The sequence below is a fragment of the Scylla paramamosain genome, unplaced genomic scaffold, assembly GCF_035594125.1.
Source record: "Scylla paramamosain isolate STU-SP2022 unplaced genomic scaffold, ASM3559412v1 Contig80, whole genome shotgun sequence".
In the NCBI taxonomy this organism is placed as follows: domain Eukaryota; kingdom Metazoa; phylum Arthropoda; class Malacostraca; order Decapoda; family Portunidae; genus Scylla; species Scylla paramamosain.
The window spans coordinates 124,457-143,009 of record NW_026973745.1 but is presented as its reverse complement, the minus strand read 5'-3'; the positions used below and the strand labels follow the sequence as shown (position 1 = coordinate 143,009).

The following is an 18,553-nucleotide window of genomic DNA, read 5'->3' as shown; positions in this document are numbered from 1 at the left end:
TAGAAATTATGTACGTTTTTATGTTTCTGGGTAAAAAAGAAAAAATCTATCTTCCCTGTTTATTCTGTAATGCATTTAACTACAGCAGAACAAGAACAACATTCTAAAACATTCCGGTTGCGTTGCGAGAAGTTTTGTGGAGCAGTTGTGAAATATTGTCTGCTGCTGAATTACTGACGTGTCCTTAAGCTTCACCTATATTGTAATAGCACGTGTTTCTTGATTTTTGGCCTGGTGTTCTAGAGTGTATGGTGTCTTATAGGGAACAGTGAGAAAGGACCTTCACTCCTCTCCCTGTGGTTCAGTGGCTGATGTCTCTTCTTATTTTTTTTTTTTCTCCTTCGTCACTCGGTCAAGAAAACCGAACCGTCCCCTTTACAAGATAAAACCCCTCTGTAACCTGGCTTTGGTCTATATGACATCAAATCGCTCCACTCCCTCCCTTATCCACTCTTTAAATTCCCTTATACTCTTTACCCAATCTTAATAACCCTAGGAACACTTCAGCAATATAATATCTTAAGAGTCTTCTGTGGAATCAACTCAGACAGGTTTGAATTACTTGAATCGCGTTGACACACCTTCTCCTCACACTCCGTCTCTTAAACGTCCTTTAAATTCCCCTATACTCTTTACCCAAGCTTATTAACCCCACAGATACTTTCTTACTACAATATCTTAAGTCTAATACGTAATCATATCAGAGGCTGGAATTGTTTGAATTTCGCGCGAAAACATCCGCTCTTCACACCATCTAAATTGTGTTATACTCCTTATCCAAGCTTATTAAGCCTAGGAACACTTCAGAAATACAATATCTTAATAGTATAGTGCGGAATCATGCCTTTACACGCTTCAGTTACGCTCTAATAAACTCCTTTCAATAGCGAGAAAATATGAGCTGTCAAGTGAATGGCATCTACCATCACCATGACAACGGGTCGTGAATAGCCAATCCCAGCTCGCCATTTCATCCGGGACCTCAAGATGGCCACACTGATACAATATAGTTTAATTTCCAGCCAAGATCAGAGTTAACCGAGACATATATGGTGGATAAAAAGCTCTTAAAAATATGGGTGTTCCGAGGATAGTATACCACTAGGGAATGTGGGTTACATTAGTAATGGAGGAATATTTTGAGAGCAGACGAAACTAAAGGTACAGTTACTAGTTAGTGTTTTTGTGTGTTTGTTTATGTGTGTGTCGTGGAGGAGTGATCTGTGCCTGTCCATGTGGCTATATGACGAACCAGGCGTGAGTATTCAGCATTTGACCAAACACACTCACGCAGAGACTGTCCCTTTAAACCTTCGTCCCTTTAAACCTTCGTCCCTTTAAACCGTACCCAAACAAACGCTTTCGATTCCCGTAGGCAGACCAGGCTACCTCTCTCTGACCGCCGCCCCATGTCACTTATTTTTTTAGGGTCATGCTCCTAATGAGAGAGTAACCGGCCGGCTAGGGGGACTGAGAGTAGGCTGGGACCGTTAACTGGTTATTTAACAGAGTAGAAGATGAGAGAGAGACTGGGATGTGTGATGAATGAGTGAGAGGGAATAGAAGGGTGTAATCTGTTTGACGTAAGGGTGACAGGCTGTGTGCGTCCGTGTGTACATGTATGTGGGTGGGTGTGGGTGACTGGGTGTGTGTGGTGGGTCAGTGTCCGTATGTATGTGTGTATTACCCTTGTGAGACCCGCTCTGTGTGTGTGTGTGTGTGTGTGTGTGTGTAGGGAGGGAGAGACACGTGAGTAAAGAAGGGAGGATGGGGGTCAGGAAAGAGGAGGAGGAGGAAGAGGGCTGACTGGGTGAACCTCTTAAAGATAGTATTCAGAAATTACGTGTTTTCTTGACGGCTTCGCTGAGTCACTGTGTTAGGGAAGAGGAAGAGGAGGAGGAGGAGGAGGAGGATATAGAAGTGATATAAGCATAGGAAGGTTTTAAGTTAGTATTAAGTTAGTATTAGTATTAGTTAGTATTTTAAGTTAGTAGGTTAGGCTATGTAAGTTGAAGTGTATTAGATTGTAAGGCTAAGTAAGGTTAGGTTAGGTTAAGATAGTGTGTTAGGTTAGGTAAGTTAAGGATAGGTTAGACTAGCATAGTTTAGGTTATATTAGATGAATTTACATTAACTTGCATAGGTTAGATTAGATTAGATTAAAGTAAGATTTGGATGACATAGGTTACGTTAGATCATGTTAAGTTATAGCAGATTAATTAGGTTAGTTAAGGTAATTGAGTTAGCAAAGGTTGCATTAGGTTAAACTAGCATAAGTGAAGAAGTTAAGTTAGGTTAGGTGAGGAATTATTAGGTTAGATGAGAGGAGGTGAGGTTAGGTGAGGTGAGGTTAGGTTAGGTTAGGTTTGGTTAGATTAGGTGAGGTGAGGTTTGGTTAGATTAGGTTAGGTGAGGTGAGGTTTGGTTAGATTACATTAGGTTAGGTTAGGTTACGTTAGGTGAGGTTAGGTTAGTTTAGGTGAGGTGAGATTAAGTTAGGTTAGAGTGAGGCGTCTTGAAGTCATGAGAGACATTGGCAGGGGCAGAGGTGGTACCTTGCCAACTCCACCTGAGAGAGAGAGAGAGAGAGAGAGAGAGAGAGAGAGAGAGCAGAGGGGGGTCAGACTACTGCTTCATTAAAGGAGTCTTTAAAATTAGCTTCCCTATGTTAATGTGTTAGTTTTCATATTTATTGAGAGAGAGAGAGAGAGAGAGAGAGAGAGAGAGAGAGAGAGAGAGAGAGAGAGAGAGAGAGAGAGAGAGAGAGGCAATATGGTGTAAATAAAGGGACTAAAAATGTACTTCAAATGGCTTGATTCTCTCTCTCTCTCTCTCTCTCTCTCTCTCTCTCTCTCTCTCAATAAATATGAAAACTAACACCTTCACATAGGGAAGCCAATGTTCATGCTCATTTACTCCCGACCCCAACCATTGCTAATATAGACTTCACTTTCATCCAGTTAGAAAATAAATCTTGTAAAATAACATTAGGTCTCGTCTATCATCCTCTAGTCCAGTCACCTGCTACGGACAAAAAAACTTTATGACCTTATTGCGGACATTTGTTGTGTTAATAATTGCATAATTATGGGGGATTTTAATGATCCAGTCACTCTCAAGACATCTTTATTCGTTCTACAGCCACATCCAGTCTTAGAACTGGGAAGAAATTGCAAAATGTATTCTTTTTCAATGCCAACTCTACGTCTTGTAGATGGTTATGAAGGAGACTCCATGCATTGCTTCTGATGCTTCTAATTGTTTTGTTTCACAGTGAAAGGCTTTAAGTGTAGTTGGAAAATGTCATAGGAAAAAATTGTAGTTAATATTGGATGCAAAATATCAAAGTAAGATTAGCTAAAGAATTTTTAACGTTGGGAATAGTAATCCATTTATATATATATATATATATATATATATATATATATATATATATATATATATATATATATATATATATATATATATATATATATATATATGGGAGTATATTTTTTGTAACAGTGTGAATGATAAGATTCCATTTTTCAGTGTTGCCACGGTGACGGTGGTGGTGGGCATGACACAGATGCGGGAGGTGGAGTTTGTGCCCGATGGAGACATGCAGCTGGACAAATTGTGTTGGTCATTGGTCAGACTGGAGTTTACATGTGTACCTCCTTCACCATCATTGGTGGACACTTCACCATGAGTGTTAGTGAAATGTGCTCTCTTTCTTACTTTATTTGTATATCACAAAAATTTAAGGCCAGTTAGTTGTCTAGACTATAAGTTTTAAAATGAAAAAATAAATCTACATATTTTTTTAAAAGCAAACAGTTAAGGCATTGTAAAGTAAAAGTCAAAATATATTTTGGTTATTATTTTTTTTTTGCAATCAACAACTTTCATGTATAATGAAATCAATACATTTATCAAACTTAATATCATATTTAATAACAGCTAGAGATACCAATTTGCAGCAATAGAACGGTCAGAAAGGAAACTTGAGATGAAGTTACAGAGAGAAGGATAGAAACCGTAGGAGGGTAGTTTGGAAATCAAAGCTTTGTGCCAGACTCTATCAAAGGCTTTTGATATGTCCAAGGCAACAGCAAAAGTTTCACCAAAGTCTCTAAAAGAGGATGACCAAGACTCAGTAAGGAAAGCCAGAAGATCACCAGTCGAGCGGCCTTGACGGAACCCATACTGGCGATCAGATAGAAGGTTGTGAAGTGATAGATGTTTAAGAATCTTCCTGTTGAGGATAGATTCAAAAACTTTAGATAAGCAGGAAATTAAAGCAATAGGACGGTAGTTTGAGGGATTAGAGCGGTCACCCTTTTTAGGAACAGGTTGAATGTAGGCAAACTTCCAGCAAGAAGGAAAGGTAGATGTTGACAGACAGAGCTGAAAGAGTTTGACTAGGCAAGGTGCAAGCACGGAGGCACAGTTTCGGAGAACAATAGGAGGGACCCCATCAGGTCCATAAGCCTTCTGAGGGTTTAGGCCAGCGAGGGCATGGAAAACATCATTACGAAGAATTTTAATACGAGGCATGAAGTAGTCAGAGGGTGGAGGAGAGGGAGGAACAAGCCCAGAATCGTCCAAGGTAGAGTTTTTAGCAAAGGTTTGAGCAAAGAGTTCAGCTTTAGAAATAGATGTGATAGCAGTGGTGCCATCTGGTTGAAGTAGAGGAGGGAAAGAAGAAGAAGCAAAGTTATTGGAGATATTTTTGGCTAGATGCCAGAAATCACGAGGGGAGTTAGATCTTGAAAGGTTTTGACATTTTCTGTTAATGAAGGAGTTTTTGGCTAGTTGGAGAACAGACTTGGCATGGTTCCGGGCAGAAATATAAAGTGCATGAGATTCTGGTGAAGGAAGGCTTAAGTACCTTTTGTGGGCCACCTCTCTATCATGTATAGCACGAGAACAAGCTGTGTTAAACCAAGGTTTAGAAGGTTTAGGACGAGAAAAAGAGTGAGGAATGTACGCCTCCATGCCAGACACTATCACCTCTGTTATGCGCTCAGCACACAAAGACGGGTCTCTGACACGGAAGCAGTAGTCATTCCAAGGAAAATCAGCAAAATACCGCCTCAGGTCCCCCCAACTAGCAGAGGCAAAATGCCAGAGGCACCTTCGCTTAGGGGGATCCTGAGGAGGGATTGGAGTGATAGGACAAGATAAAGATATGAGATTGTGATCGGAGGAGCCCAACGGAGAAGAAAGGGTGACAGCATAAGCAGAAGGATTAGAGGTCAGGAAAAGGTCAAGAATGTTGGGCGTATCTCCAAGACGGTCAGGAATACGAGTAGGGTGTTGCACCAATTGCTCTAGGTCATGGAGGATAGCAAAGTTGTAGGCTAGTTCACCAGGATGGTCAGTGAAGGGAGAGGAAAGCCAAAGCTGGTGGTGAACATTGAAGTCTCCAAGAATGGAGATCTCTGCAAAAGGGAAGAGGGTCAGAATGTGCTCCACTTTGGAAGTTAAGTAGTCAAAGAATTTCTTATAGTCAGAGGAGTTAGGAGAGAGGTATACAGCACAGATAAATTTAGTATGAGAATGACTCTGTAGTCGTAGCCAGATGGTGGAAAACTCGGAAGATTCAAGAGCGTGGGCACGAGAGCAGGTTAAGTCATTGCGCACATAAACGCAGCATCCAGCTTTGGATCGAAAATGAGGATAGAGAAAGTAGGAGGAAACAGAAAAGGGGCTACTGTCAGTTGCCTCAGACACCTGAGTTTCAGTGAGGAAAAGAAGATGAGGTTTAGAAGAGGAGAGGTGGTGTTCTACAGATTGAAAATTAGATCTTAGACCGCGAATGTTGCAGAAGTTAATGAAGAAAAAGTTGAGGGGGGTGTCAAGACACTTAGGGTCGTCGACGGAAAGGCAGTCCGACCTGGGGACATTTATGGTCCCCTCCCCAGATGGGGACTCCGAGGCTGGTGTAGGAGTCGCCATGATTTTAGAATTTTTTGAGTGAAGGGTGTGTGTGTTATTAGGTGCTTGTAGTTTTGTGTGGAGGAAGAGAGTTGTCTTTAGAGGGCAGGCTGTGACTACCCCCTTGTGTTGTGAGACACAAAAGGAAACGTTCAGTGAGGTCACAGCTGGGTTTAATGATAAGTTCACAGCACCCCCTGAACAGTGCTTTAGACCTCACTGGGAGTAATTATCGTTTCGGCAGGTGTCTACTGCCTCCTCTACACTGAACATCCTTGGTCTGTCCTTTACTTATAATCGAAACTGGAAACTTCACATCTCATTCCTAACTAAAACAGCTTATATGAAGTTAGGTATTCTGAGACATCTCTGCCAGTTTTTCTCACCCTTCCAGCAGCTAGCTCTGTACAGGAGCCTTATCTGTCCATGTATGGAGTATGCTTCACATGTTTTGGACGGCTCCACTCATACCGCTCTTCTAGACAGGATGGAATCAAAAGCTTTTCAACTCATCAACTCCTCTCCTCTAACTGACTGTCTTCAGCCTCTCTCTCACCGCCACAATGTTGCATATCTAGCTGACTTCTACCACTATTTTCATGCTAACTGCTCTTCTGATCTTGCTAACTGCATGCCTCCCTCCTTCCATGGCACTTTCTTCTTTCTCTCATCTCTCTTCTGTCCACCTCTCTAATGCAACAGTTAACCAGTATTCTCAATCATTCATCCCTTTCTCTGGTAAACTCTGGAACTCCCTGCCTGCTTCTGTATTTCCACTTTCCTGTGACTTGAATTCCTTCAAGAGGGAGGTTTCAAGACACTTATACTTCAATTTTTGACTACTGCTTTGGACCCTATTCAGGGACCAGCATCTCAATGGGGCCTTTTTTTACTGGATTTTGTTGCTCTTGGCCAGTGTCCCTCCTGCATAAAGAAAAAAAATGAAGGAAAGCAGTCTCGCTGGCAGAGCAGGGAGAGAGAGAGAGAGAGAGAGAGAGAGAGAGAGAGAGAGAGAGAGAGAGAGAGAGAGAGAGAGAGAGAGAGAGAGAGAGAGAGAGAGAGAGAGAGATATTGTGAATGTGTGTGTGTGTGTGTGTGTGTGTGTGTGTGTGTGTGTGTGTGTGTGTGTGTGTGTGTTTGTGTGTGTGTGTGTGTGTGTGTGTGTGTGTGTGTGTGTGTGTGTGTGTTTACCTAGTTGTTGTAATTTACAGGGCCTGAGCTACACTTGTGTGGTCCCACTTTCATGTCTACACTTGTTCACTTTTTCCTTGAAGCTGTGCACACTCGTTGCTGATACTATATCTTCACTTAGCTTGTTCCAAACTTCTCCATCTATACTTCACATTACTACACATAGTCATTCCTTCTCCTCCTTTTCCAATGATTCCACTTATTCTGACTTCCACTTCTTTCCACTTCTACTTCTGTTGGCTTCTACTTCTGGAAGAACCGCAGCATAGTGATTTGACTTTTTCTGCATTTCTCTTAATATCTGTGTAGCAGATATCATTCATCACAAGAGAGCTTCTGCCAGCATTTTGGGTAATTTTCTTGTAGGAGCTGCAACACATCTCTGAGGTGATGATAAAATGTGTTGCCTCTCCATTTCTGGTGAGAGAGTGAAAGTATATCTGCTGTTGCTGCTCAGTGTGCTCTGTGTAGTTGCACACTATCAAATGGGAAGTGGGAAAGAGCAGGAAGCATGAAAGAGTGGTGCCAACTGGTGGTTACCAAAGAAAGCATAATATTCGAACATGAAGATGAGCCAGATCTTGCTAAAACATAGTGTAAATTTAATTAAGTTTGATATATTTTAAAGTCATTTTAAACTTAATATTCATTAAAAAGACTTGCATAAGCCAAGAGTCACCTGTATTTATTTAGAATATAAGTTTTGTGCTTTGAGGTTTGGATGGTCGGCCTATAAACATGTAACCAGGTCAGCCCAAAACTCAAGGTGTTGCATACACTATTTGACACCAAGAAATAAATAGGCTCTCAACAAAATGCATTTTTTTTATTTACTTTGTAAATTTATCAGCATTTTTATCTCTTGTCTCCATTAAAACTGGGTTCAATCAAAGGAAATTTCTTCCATCTCAGTCCATCAATTACTTGTTCTCTAACTTTACTGCATCCATTGTATGTTTTCTCCTAGCCACTTATCTTTTCAGACCACTATACCATATCTTTATCAATATTTTTCTTATATTCTTCACCACATAGTATTTATTAAAATATTACTGTATTTTTACTGGTACTATTGAGAATGAAGTCATGTTATAATGGAAGCTGCTTATTGGTACTAATTTAATTCATGAAGTTCAATTCTTCACATTGTAACTGTATTTTTTTTTATATTACAGTACATTATTATATTTGTAGACAATCTTGGGCCTCAATTTTAACTGCACTTTTTTTCTTTTCTAGCATCAGTATCACACCAAAATTGATGACCTCATTGAAAGAACCAGCACATCCATGACTCAAGGAATGACAGACAAGCTGCTGTCAGTACTTGAATCAGTTATATCCAAGCTGGGCAGATACGACGAAGGCAGCTTCATTGGGTCAATACTGTCCTTTACGGTAGGTGTAGATGATGCTTGTTATGGGTGTGACAGAGCTGTGGAATTATGTTGTTTTACTGGAAACTATAGAATGTGTGTACCATATTCCAAACATGAATGGCTTTCAGTGAAGAATATTCCATCTTTATATGGATTCAAGTGTACCAGGGATATCCTGAAAATGCATTTACATGCAGAGCATAGCGTTTCAGTATATGGCAGTTCCTTGGAAGCAGAGAGCAATTTATTGGGGAAAAAGGGAAGCAGTTTTCTTCACCCATCAATAATGGTATAGATCGTCCTATACCATGTGAACATACCAACACAGGATCTCCCAGTCTACAAAAGAAAATAACCACTGTTGAAAGATAACCAAGTCTTGGTTTCTTGCCTCTCCCAGGAGCTTTTAGTTGTTTATTTTTTTTTATTCAGCCTTTGTATTAAAATCTTTTATGAGATATTAATTATAAATAGCACAATGACATTAATTTTGCATGTATTTTATATTGTAGGACTTGTTTTCTTTTTAAATATTCATCTATTCTCAATTTACAAGTGAACTCTGAAATAATTTCCTAATTGAATATCATGATTTTTGTTTCATTATTAATTATTTAGTGATTACTCTAGTAATTATAGTAATTGCTATTTAATAATACTTCTTAGGAACAGGATTTCATACCAAGAAACAGGCTAGAATTATATAATTTGCCATTATAGGAGGGTGGAAATATTGAAAATCAAAATATCTGGCAAGCACCATAAGCCAACTGACAAAAGTACTACGTGATTAATCAAAATAATGCATGGAGAATGAGTAAGTACCACAGAAATTGTAAGAAGAAAATAACAGTGAATTTATTTCATGTCTGAAAAGGATACAATAAAAGGAATCTGACATTCTCAGACATTATGGATATATATGCTATCAATAAACTGATAAAAACTCAAAGTAGTTGAAGATGAAATATAGATACCAAGAAGGCTTTGGAATAAGCCATGTGCAAATTTAATATAAGAAATAAACCAAAACAATGTAGCACTGCATGAAAATGACAACATAACTAAGTTCACTTGAAAAAGAAAAAACTGGCATAGGAGGGAGTTATAGTGAAACATGGACAAAAATGGAGCAGCAAGCAGCAGTCTTAAGTTACTGGTGAAAGAGGTACTAGTTTGGTTGAGAATTTGGTAATAGAGGGAATTAGTAAGTAGTTGAGGTAGTGTGTACTTATAAAGAAGGTATTTCTCTAATTAAAGCACTGATTTGAAGGGAAAAGATTGAACTGGGAGCTTGAAGTAGAAAAAAGAAAATGATTGATATAAGAAAGGAAGTAATTCTATGAAATACAAAATTTATCTAATACAGTGGAACCTCGGTTCTTGAACTTAATTCATTCCTGAATGCAATTTGAAATTCTAAATGTTCAGAAACAAACTATTTTCCCCATAGGAAGCAATATAAAATGGATTAATCCATTCCCAAACACCCATCCACCCTGTCCTAGTGGCTTATGACAGACACTCCCTCTGCCAAGATGGCTGCTCCACAACATCTCCAGCTCAGAAATTATTTATCCAGAAAGGACATATTGAATGAATTTAGTGACAAGGAACTCATCAGAAGATATTATTTAGACCATGCAGGTATTCTCTTTGTCACCAGTCTAATGAGGAAAGCTTTACAGAGTGACACAAAGAGGAGCAGCTCACTTACTGCCAAAGTGAAGGTAATCACAGTGCTTGGACATCTTGTTGCTGGGAAAATGCAGTTATGCAGCAGTGATGGTATTGTGGGTCATCGAGAGAGCCACAGGGGATTACTTTTGAGGTAGCCAAAAATGGTTTGTTTACATTGAGGCTCTTCAATGGGATCACTTTTACCTCATTTCAAAGATTGAATTACTGTGTTACCCAGAGTGTTTCTCCTTTAAATACATAAAAAAAACAAGGAAATATTTATAGAAACCATAAATTAGTAATAAATGGCACCTTTTGTTTTGTCTTTTAGTATTTGAAATCAAGTAACTTTGTTTTGAGAAGCAAATTATGGTACAGCAACCAAAGCAAATTGGAGTTCAAAATTTCGTTAAAAAACAAATTTGTTTGAAAAGGGAGGCGTTCAGTAACTGAGGTTCCACTGTATATTTTCCCCATGAAAAGCTTGAATCTTGTGCATTCTCTAATGTAGACAGTTTTATATTCAAGCTGAATGAAAGAAAAGATTATCACCAACAACTTCAATAAAGTGCCATGTCATAATAACATGTGGAAGAATTTAAATTTTTCTGAGTAGGCATAGTATCTTAATTAGGAATTAGGATTTAGATACTGTACTTATCTTGTTGACTTTCAAAAGCTGTAAACCTTACTATCATCAGCATTGGAGGAACAGAGAATTTCAGATATCAACAACCCCAATGAAGAAATGTCTGGTTTCATTTGGCAAAAATTTTTCTCAGTTATCCTACAACTGTTATGGCCCCCTCTTATGGTTGATCAGTGGTAATCATATACATTCTGATACAAATCACCAGCACAATTTCATTTTGCATAATATTTAAATGTTTTAATAAAAGAACTTTTATGCCACTTGTTTTATCCTTGTTCTTAACTTCTACTGGGTTTGGAATGTTTGAATTCTTGATGTTATGTATTTCTGTTGAATATAAGTTTATGATTTTCATTAAGGAATCTTTTATTTGCAACATTTACTGAAATTTGTGTTTTCATTTATGTTATTTACTCCTTGATTTTTATTATATTTTTAGTTTAATAACTTATTGGGCTGTCGGTGTGCTATCTTTCAGTATCGTCAGAATGTAAGTGGATCAGGAAAGGAGTTGGGAAAGGCATACATCAACTTTGCCAGGAACTCTATGGACCAGATCAGACAAAAAGTTAATGATGAGCTCTGGATTCTCAACCTGTTTGAGGTGAGTATTATCATTACCATGGTCTTGTATGACTATCTTTATCGCTATCATCACTGTAATGAATTGCAGATTCCATGTAGATTAATTCCATGTAGATTAATCCTGGTCATGTGGTGGTAACTTATCAAAACATTATGGCTATGAACATGTGTACCTTGACAACTTTTTCCTTCCTTGCGTCATTCCTGTGGACCTCCTTCCATGTCTTCTTTGATTTACATGACACACCAACATCTCCCACAAATGGAGACATGGTACCACACAAACATACATACACTTTCACATACATACACAAGCATTTCCTCACATTTTAGCCTCTTGGCATGTCAGTTGCATAGTATACATGGTATTTTCTGTATCATAATATGACAGCAGAACTGGTTTACCCCTGCTAAATTATTACTGATCCATCCCCTTTTCAGGTGCAAATTAGTTGTATTTGGGACCTGAGGTTACTATATGTCAAGGGCCTTTTTAATACTGTACATCTCATCTCTCCAAACAACATTTTCAACTAGATAAACTTTAAAACTAGCTGTTATCACATATATCAAATATGAAACACAAATCTATAATCCATTGAAGAATATAAAGTTTTACTGTGCCATTGAACTCATTCAGCTACCCTTTCATTGATGACCAGTTAAATCTTTCCTGTCTGCATGTATGTGTTATCCTTACTAAAATGCAATGTCCATAAGAAAGAGAGAGAGAGAGAGAGAGAGAGAGAGAGAGAGAGAGAGAGAGAGAGAGAGAGACTGTTGACTGTAATGGAAGAGAATCTAAATACATATGAAGCTATAACAAATAAATAAACTAGGGAAATGCCTGAATAACTTCAAGAAAATAGTTTCTCCATAGACATATAGAAGGAAGTAAACATTTCACACAGGGAAGCCACAGAATGCTTGACTTCTGATCTTTATAAACTTTCTGATTGGGGCAGAACAAACTTGGTATTGTTCAATGCCTCAAAAACTCAATTCCTCCATCTGTCAGATTGACACAACCTTCCACACAACTATCCCCTCTTTTTCAGTGACATTCAACTGTCCCCCTCTTCTACACTGAACATCCTCAGTCTGTCCTTTACTTATAATCTGAACTGGAAACTTCACATCTCATCTCTAGCTAAAACAGCTTATATGAAGTTAGGCATTCTGAGATGTCTCCGCCACTTTTTCTCACCCCCCCAGCTGCTAACTCTGTACAGGGGCCTTATCCGTCCATGTATGGAGTATGCTTCACATGTCTGGGGGAGGTTCCACTCATACCACTCTTCTAGACAGGGTGGAATCAAAAGCCTTTCATCTCATCAATTCCTCTCCTCTAACTGACTGTCTTCAGCCTCTCTCTCATCGCTGCAATGTTGTATCTCTAGCTGTCTTCTACCACTATTTTTATTCTAACTGCTCTTCTGATCTTGCTAACTGCATGCCTCCCCTCTTCCCACAGCCTCACTACACAAGACTTTCTTCTTTCTCTCATCCCTATTCTGTCCACCTCTCTAATGCAACAGTTAACCAGTATTCTCAATCATTCATCCCTTTCCCTGATAAACTCTGGAACTCCCTGCCTGCTTCTGTATTTCCACCTTCCTATGACTTGAATTCCTTCAAGAGGGAGGTTTCAAGGCACTTATAATTTAATTTTTGACTACTGCTTTGGACCCTTTTCTGAGACTGGCATCTCGGTGGGCTTCTTTTTTTTTTTTTTTTTTTTGTTGCCCTTGGCCAGTGTCCTTCCTACATTTAAAAACAAAAAAAAGTTTGGAATAAACTAAATGAGATGTTAGTGTAAGCAAAGAGTGTGTACAAAATGAAAGAAAGATTGGATAAATGTAGACAATGAAGATGGAACCCCATGAATGTAAGATGTACCCCCCATGGTGTAAGATGTACAAAAACATTTTCTTCTCTACTCAGCAGTCTTGTTTTTTTAATCTGAGAATGTGCAGTGTTGCCAAATATTTGATATTACTGCTAGTCTCTTTAATAGAACTTTAAAATCAAGACACTCACCCCATGATATATTTTTTTCTATTAACAAACAGAATTTTTATGATTAAATGCATTGAGTGTATTTATTTATATATGCATATATATGTCTTAAAGGGAAGGGACCAGGACAAGACATTTGTATAAAAAGTACAGAGGATGGGATGCATGTATCTTGTAAATCTTTGAATATTAAGTATAGGTAACCTTAGTCCTCATAAGATTATACAAAAACCATATAAATCCAACATAAGAACTGATCAACTGGCAATGAGAATATGAGCCTGGGAAGAAAGCTTATCAGCAAGGTGGGAGGGAAGGAAATGGGAGAACAAGCACTTCAGCATTCAATTTTTGATTCATTGCCCCCATATGTAAGATGAGGTTTGTTATTCTGAATTGCTGTATTGCTGAAGCCAGGGATGGCATCATACTGTAAGCATGTAATGTAGGCTTTTACATTATGTCATTTAGACTGGCTGTAGTGATAATGGAGAAACAGTAAATAAATATACTGAACACCCATGACCATGCCACTAAATAATAATATGATATATGATTGTTTCATATATCTATTCTTTATACCAGGCTGGCAATCTCACATTGGGTGGCCCAGATAAGCTACCACATATTCACACACATTATTCATGCTGTTAACTCTGCTGTAAGAATGATGTGTGGGATTGCCAACCTGGTATATAGAATAGATATAAGAAACAATTATATATCATATTATTATTTCATATTTATGTAAAACCAATGCTCATTCAGTGTGGGAACTTTCAAGATTCTTGAGTTAGTTTACAGTACAGTTGACAGCACCAATCAGGTGGTGCATCATCGCTGCCTGACATTCACTTGGATGACTAAAACTCATTATGGATGTGCTTTAACTAATTAATTGGTGCCAAGACATTCTTTATATTTTTTTTGCTCATAATAGTGTCATATTTTGGTGTACTTTTATTTCAAATTCATAGCAAAATGAAATTTGACACTATTCTGTGGTATACCCACATATCATTGTATAAAGCTAAATTTATATTTATAAAGATTAATTGAAAAGTTAATTAACATTATAATTGGAAAAATATGATCAGCCTACAAAAGCTGGTTTGTGTACTTCATAGTACTGTACTTTCAAAAGGTGGAAATTGAAGATGAATTTAAATGTGGTACTACAAGAGTGGAATCCTCACTTGTAAGATGGAAATAAGGACTTCTCATCTTGATTCCCATCCATTATGGATACCTACTACCACCTGCTTGATGAGAATCTCCAAAGTAAAATTGAAGAAACTAATACCATTGAAGGAAAAAAAGAGCCCAATAATGCCATCTAATAATAGTCACCACACATGTCATTCTATTTACTCAGAGGACTTAGGCATATTTGGTGTTTAGCCAGAATTGGGTTTGAGGAGGATCTTGAGTGTGCACCCTTTTCAGCTCCCTGCTGAGGCAGGTGTCAATCATCAGTCCCCCCGGTAGTGTGACAACTACTAGGCTAACACCCGGTATCCCTTCATGCATTTGGTGGAAACAGTCTCTGGGTTAGGGCAACTTCCTCTCCCATCTGTGTTTTGGGTGCTTATGGATGACTCCCTCAACAGCTGGTAAGGCCTGATTCAGCCCTCACTCTCTAAAAGGAACATTACACTTTATCCCTATATTGGTAATACAGATTGAATATAATTATGTAACTCCCTTGTCTATGAACATATCTTTACCTGACATAATGGGGTTATGGCTCAGTATTATACAATTTTTTTTTTTATGTTTGATCAAGTTGGCCTACCTGTTACCACATGAGCCATGAAACATATTTTATCAAATGCCAGGTGAATGTCTAGTTCATTGGGCTGAAGAGAAATGCCAACAATTATGCAAATGGCAGGAACCATTCTTCCTTCACTCAATAAGACAGCCATGCTTTCCCTCTTCCTGTATACAGTAAAATCCCTCTCATCCAGCATTCGAGTATCCGGCAGCTTCAAGTATCTGGCACATTTTTCCCCCGAGCCTTAAAATCAATAAAAAATCAATGTGTACTCATAAAATCGATTAAAATTCCCGCGCGAGGCATACTTTGTCCCCTGGCCACCAGAGCGCACTACTTCGCGCCACCCGTGGCCCACTGCACTGTGTTTACTCAGTGACTCAGTCCCGCGTGTGCACTGCTTATCGCCTGACGCCTTCATCATGCCTAAAGTTGTAGAAAAGAGGAAGCGTGTTGTGCTTACACTTAAGCAGCTGATCAGATCAGCTGCTGATTAAGATCAGCTGATCTTTGTTATGGTAAGATGCGTGAGTGTAGGGTGGTGATTGTGGACATAATTTCACTTCTATTCAAGTATCTGGCAGTATTCAAGTATCCGACATGTCGGCGGTCCCGTTGATGCCGGATAAGAGGGATTTTATTGTATTACTTTCCTTTTTATTCTTTCTCATTATTTATAATATTCCTTCTTACTTTCATTTCTGATTTTTATTTCTTATTCATTTATGTATATGTTGTAATGTAGCAAGACAGGAGAAATCACAAATAATGTATCAGTCTGTTTTCCTGTGATTCATGATATAATAAGTGATTGCATGCCATCAACAGCACTTCCTAAAGGTAACCTTACCTAGACTTTTTCAATAGAGAATAGAGGATGGAGAAAATATTAATCTCTTTGCATCTTATTCTTTAGTTATTATCACCTAAAAAAAAGAGTGCAGTCATAATGCAATTGTGTGCTTTGTCATCTGTGAATATAATCCCCGTTTCTCATCTTACATAAACAAGAGTAAGGTAATGATGTGTGAACGTAAAGATTAAGTGGTTATTTTTTATTGCCCCTGAAAAATTTAATGACCTAAAGAATGTGAAATGTTGCCAAAAGCAGAAAAAAAGTGGACATAACTGATGGCTTAACCCTGCACACATAAGGAAGAGGAAAAAGAGGAAGAACTGTGTTATGTATGGTGGTTGGGTCTTGAAGGCATATGATGAAAAAGAACTGTAAGTACTGGGAAAGTAGCAACAATTGTCGTACATACAATGGGGTACTTGGTACACAACATATTCGACTTACCACCAATGTAGTATCCAACCAAAAAATTTTTTTTTTTACGACAGATAACTTAGTATATGAACAAATCATTACTAAGTGGGTACAAAATTTGTGATATTTTTGTGACTTTACTGGTATAGTTGCTATGCTATCCTCTGTGCTGTATACCTTTCACCTAACTCCTCTGACTATAAGAAATTCTTTGACTACTTAACTTCCAAAGTGGAGCACATTCTGACCCTCTTCCCTTTTGCAGAGATCTCCATTCTTGGAGACTTCAATGTTCACCACCAGCTTTGGCTTTCCTCTTCCTTCACTGACCATCCTGGTGAACTAGCCTTTAACTTGGCTATCCTCCACAACCTAGAGCAATTGGTGCAACACCCTACTCGTATTCCTGATCGTCTTGGAGATACGCCCAACATTCTTGACCTTTTCCTGACCTCTAATCTTTCTGCTTATGATGTCACCCTTTCTTCTCCGTTGGGCTCCTCCGATCACAATCTCATATCTGTATCTTGTCCTATCGCTCCAGTCCCTCCTCAGGATCCCCCTAAGCGAAGGTGCCTCTGGCGTTTTGCCTCTGCTAGATGGGAGAACCTAAGGAGGTATTTTGCTGATTTTCCTTGGAATGACTACTGCTTTCGTGTCAGAGACCCGTCTTTGTGTGCTGAGCGCATAACAGAGGTGATAGTGTCTGGCATGGAGGTGTACATTCCTCACTCTTTTTCTTGACCTAAACCTTCTAAACCTTGGTTTAACACAGCTTGTTCTCATGCTATACATGATAGAGAGGTGGCCCACATAAGGTACTTAAGCCTTCTATCACCAGAATCTCATGCACTTTATATTTCTGCCCAGAACCATGCCAAGTCTATTCTCCAACTAGCCAAAAACTCCTTCATTAATAGAAAGTGTCAAAACCTTTCAAGATCTAACTCCCCTCGTGACCTCTGGCATCTAGCCAAAAATATTTCCAATAACTTTGCTTCTTCTTCTTTCCCTCCTTTATTTCAACCAGATGGCACCACTGCTATCACATCTATTTCTAAAGCTGAACTCTTCACTCAGATCTTTGCTAAAAACTCTACCTTGGATGATTCTGGGCTTGTTCTTCCCTCTCCTCCACTCTCTGACTACTTTATGCTATCTGTTAAAATTCTTCGCAATGATATTTTTCCCTGCCCTCACTGGCCTAAATCCTCGGAAGGCTTATGGACCTGATGGGGTCCCTCCTGTTCTCCGAAACTGTGCCTCCGTGCTTGTACCTTGCCTAGTGAAACTCTTTCAGCTCTGTCTGTCAATATCTACCTTTCCTTCTTGCTGGAAGTTTGCTTACATTCAGCCTGTTCCTAAAAAGGGTGACCATTCTAATACCTCAAACTACCATCCTATTGCTTTAATTTCCTGCCTATCTAAAGTTTTTTAATCTATCCTCAACAGGAAGATTCTTAAACATCTACCACTTCACAACCTTCTATCTGATCGCTAGTATGGGTTCCGTCAAGGCCGCTCTACTGGTGATCTTCTGGCTTTCCATACTGAGTCTTGGTCATCCTCTTTTAGAGATTTTGGTGAAACTTTTGCTGTTGTCTTAGACATATCAAAAGCTTTTGATAGAGTCTGACACATAGCTTTGATTTCTAAACTGCTTCCTACGGCTTCTTTCCTTCTCTGTGTAACTTCATCTCAAGTTTCCTTTCTGACCATTCTATTGCTGCTGTGGTAGACGGTCACTGTTCTTCTCCTAAATCTATTAACAGTGGTGTTCCTCAGGGTTCTGTCCTGCCACCCACTCTCTTATTATTCATTAATGATCTTCTAAACCAAAGTTCTTGTCTTATCCACTCCTACGCTGATGATACCACCCTGCACTTTTCCACATCTTTTCATGGACATCCAACCCTTCAAGAGGTAAACATTTCACACAGGGAAGTCACAGAATGCTTGATTTCTGATCTTTCAAAAATCTCTGATTGGGGCAGAGCAAACTTGGTATTGTTCAATGCCTCAAAAACTCAATTCCTCCATCTATCAACTCGACACAACCTTCCAGACAACTATCCCCT

At 38.8% G+C, this 18,553-nt stretch overlaps 1 protein-coding gene across 1 annotated transcript; it reads left to right on the top strand.

The window, feature by feature from the left end:
* The first annotated feature begins 1,149 nt into the window (after positions 1-1,149).
* On the top strand, positions 1,150-16,883 carry LOC135098778 (uncharacterized). Its single transcript, XM_064001171.1, has 5 exons — positions 1,150-1,257; positions 3,532-3,693; positions 8,353-8,511; positions 11,303-11,428; positions 16,741-16,883. The coding sequence occupies exons 1-5, from the start codon at positions 1,198-1,200 to the stop codon at positions 16,819-16,821; spliced, it is 588 nt and encodes a 195-aa protein (XP_063857241.1). The 5' UTR covers positions 1,150-1,197; the 3' UTR covers positions 16,822-16,883.
* The last annotated feature ends 1,670 nt before the right edge of the window (positions 16,884-18,553 follow it).